Below are 2,933 nucleotides of genomic sequence, written 5' to 3'. Positions count from 1 at the left end.
TGACTGCCCAGAATACCTTGAATTTCAAAAGGATGCCAGGGTATTCTGCGAGGGGAAGTTACACAGGTCAGAATTACCCACAATCAAACTGTTTTCCCTTGGTAGGCTCTACCACTGTTGCCATAAATGTTAAGAATCAAAGTGTGTTCACTATCAGCTGGGCACCTGTTCTGTCACTGTACATTCACATTAAAAAACCATCTTTCCAGTGTGCATTACTTATAAATGTGCTCAGTCAGATTAATTCTGCCACTTTCTGTTCTACGGTGAATTAGGAAAGGGTCTGTTAAAGGATGATACAGGCCACTCTTTTGTGATGGTCTGCAATTTTCTCTCCCAATACATTTTCTTTTTATTTAGCACTTCCATTTTTATCCTGTGTTCCTCTTCAGCCATCTCACACTCTCTTTCTATTTGTTGTATTTTTGCCACGTGAACTTCATTCATTTGGATTAACTGCAGTTGCAAAATTGACATTTGCTGATGATGTTCTTCCTCATGCATCTTTTTCAGAGCACTTTCCTGAGATGCTTTGCTTCTGTAGTTCTTATCTGCTGCTATTCTGACATCAGAACATGAAGGCTCAGGCTGGGAGGTACCTTCACACACTGGGAAATGTATCAGCTCTTTCTCTTCATCACAAAGTTCTCTATTTGAGACAACAAATGACTCTGCGAAACATAAGAAAAAAAAAGTATTATAGTATCCACCTCTTTTCCCTCGAGAGACATGGACTTGTGACAATAAAGTTACAGAGATGTATATATCTAAACTTACACTTGTGTACACAGAATACAGGAGCCAGTATATAATGCTGTTCTGTTACAGAACACCGAGGGAATAATGATTTGAACTGAACCACTTTGGGCACTGTCAGTAGTCCTCTGTGGCTGTAACAGGATCTCAGAACACTAAAGCAAATATAGGCATCTGTAAGTGGGCATCTAAATTTAGGTGCCTCAGCCTGGAGCAGAACCTTAACGCAGATTTTTAAACCAAATATCTATGTGACCAGCAATAATTTTATGAAAGAATGGCAGGTAAAGAGCTGCATCTGTATCAACACCAACAGACTGAGGAAATATTAGGAAGTCTGCTTCTTGCTCCTTCTTTATCACTGTGCATGCCAATAAACAGTGTTGTATAATTTTTAGGAAAAAAAATTACGTAGTTCTCACTTTGAGAAGGTTCTATCTATTCCATTGAAGGAAAATAAACTATTTATGGAATAAAACAGTAACCACTGCAAATATGGCTCTCAAAATGCATTCCTTCACAAATCCAAATTACCACTTATGGTAAATACAATGAAATTACTGATGTCTTTTTAGCAAGAACAGTCTTCTGTATATGTTCCTATGTTCCTGACAAAGTAAAGCCTACAAGAAAGTACTGTAGGTGCTCTCCCTTTTAGTCTTCTATTATTCCTTCTCTATATGCTTGCCAAACAAAGAATATAGTATCCAACTTTTACAGAAGTGCCATTCTTCAATGCGCACCACAGCATCACATATAACTCTATAAACACTAATTAGTCTTTCTTGAAAACAAATGAGGGAAGGCCTGCATAGAACTCCTGCAGCAGATAGTTGTCTATCCATTTGCTGCTGTTAGATTTTTATTTATGTATTTATTTTTTACTATTTGGATCTTTTCCCAACAGAATGATACTTTATTAAAGGACCAAAATATCAGATGCTTGTTACAAAGCTGTCTGTCAATAACTGGCTTAAAAGACAAGAAAAAGAAAACCTCTGTTTAACTCTTAAGGGGGAGGCTAAGGAAATACACAGAGTCTTGTAATACCACAGCTCTGAAATTACTTTTCTGGAAGCAGCAGTCACAGCTAAATGGATAGATTTAGACTTCTGAATGAGACTCCGCAGCAAAACCACAGACAAAAGAAAATGACATGCACCATCACAATAACATTTATACCTTGACTAGAAGCATCAGGCTGATATTCAGAATCTTCTTCTGGTGGGCTCTGCAAAAAGTATATTTGCTCAGGCATTATGCTGGCAATCTTCTCCTTCCCTATGATGTGAGTATTTATAAGTGGACTAATGCTTTTTACCTTCTCCCGCCTTTCATGTGCCATTATCTTTTTTGTCCGTGCCTTGATATTTTCCCAGCATTTCTTTAACTGTTTGAAGTCTCGCAGAGATACACTGGGCTGTGAGTTATATTCATGTGCTAATGCTTGCCAGGTGCGTTGTTTCAGAGCAATAGTCCTCGCATCACTTTTTTTACATTCAAGTACGTATCTGTACTTCTCCACTAGAGCAAGCAGCACACTCTTCTCCACTTCCGAGAAGTATTTAGCAGGCTTTATTATTTCGTTTTGCATTTTCTACTATTTCTCCAAGAAGCCAGAAATCCTACCAAAAAAAAAAAAAAAGTTAAAAACAAAGAATTAGAACACCCATTATAACTGGTTACAGTATCAAGAAACTGTGTTTCAGCAAAACAACTGCTAAATATAACCTCTGATTCCAAAACAATTTCTTTACTGGAATAGCTTGTGCATACTTCTAGGGTAAATAATAAAACATTCAAGTTAGATACAGTATAATTGTAAGTTGGCTTCTACTGCTAATTTAGTGGCTACACAGTTCCACGTGAAGTATACAATCATAGGAAGATACTGCCTGTTATAATCTGTGCCATGATGCAAAACATATAGTGTTTAATTTACTTAATAACTTATTTTTAATAACTTGTTTCTCTATGCAGAGAGTTTTCAAAACCCTGAGCTATGGAATATGTTCTGAAATCCAGCCCTTGATAACTCCTGATTGAAGTCTAAAGCCACCTTCAGCAGGTTTGTCTTCCCTTGGATACACCAAAGACCCTCTTCTGTCCATATTGAATGCACACAACTGATTTCTCCCTTCTCTCTTTTCTATAATATTTGGAAGTTCTATGAGAAA

At 37.1% G+C, this 2,933-nt stretch overlaps 1 protein-coding gene across 1 annotated transcript; it reads right to left on the bottom strand.

The window, feature by feature from the left end:
- Nucleotides 1–261: 261 nt before the first annotated feature.
- On the bottom strand, nt 262–2,350 carry MSANTD3 (Myb/SANT DNA binding domain containing 3; the record flags this gene model as incomplete). The annotated part of the gene is made up of 2 exons (XM_079533437.1): nt 262–671; nt 1,939–2,350. 2 exons carry the CDS (start codon nt 2,348–2,350, stop codon nt 262–264), a joined length of 822 nt encoding a protein of 273 aa, XP_079389563.1.
- Nucleotides 2,351–2,933: the final 583 nt, after the last annotated feature.

The sequence above is a fragment of the Tetrao urogallus genome, assembly GCF_951394365.1.
Source record: "Tetrao urogallus genome assembly, chromosome: 3".
Taxonomy (NCBI): Eukaryota; Metazoa; Chordata; class Aves; order Galliformes; family Phasianidae; genus Tetrao; species Tetrao urogallus.
Note: the sequence above shows the minus strand (reverse complement) of the source record. Positions and strands in the feature narration are given on the sequence as shown.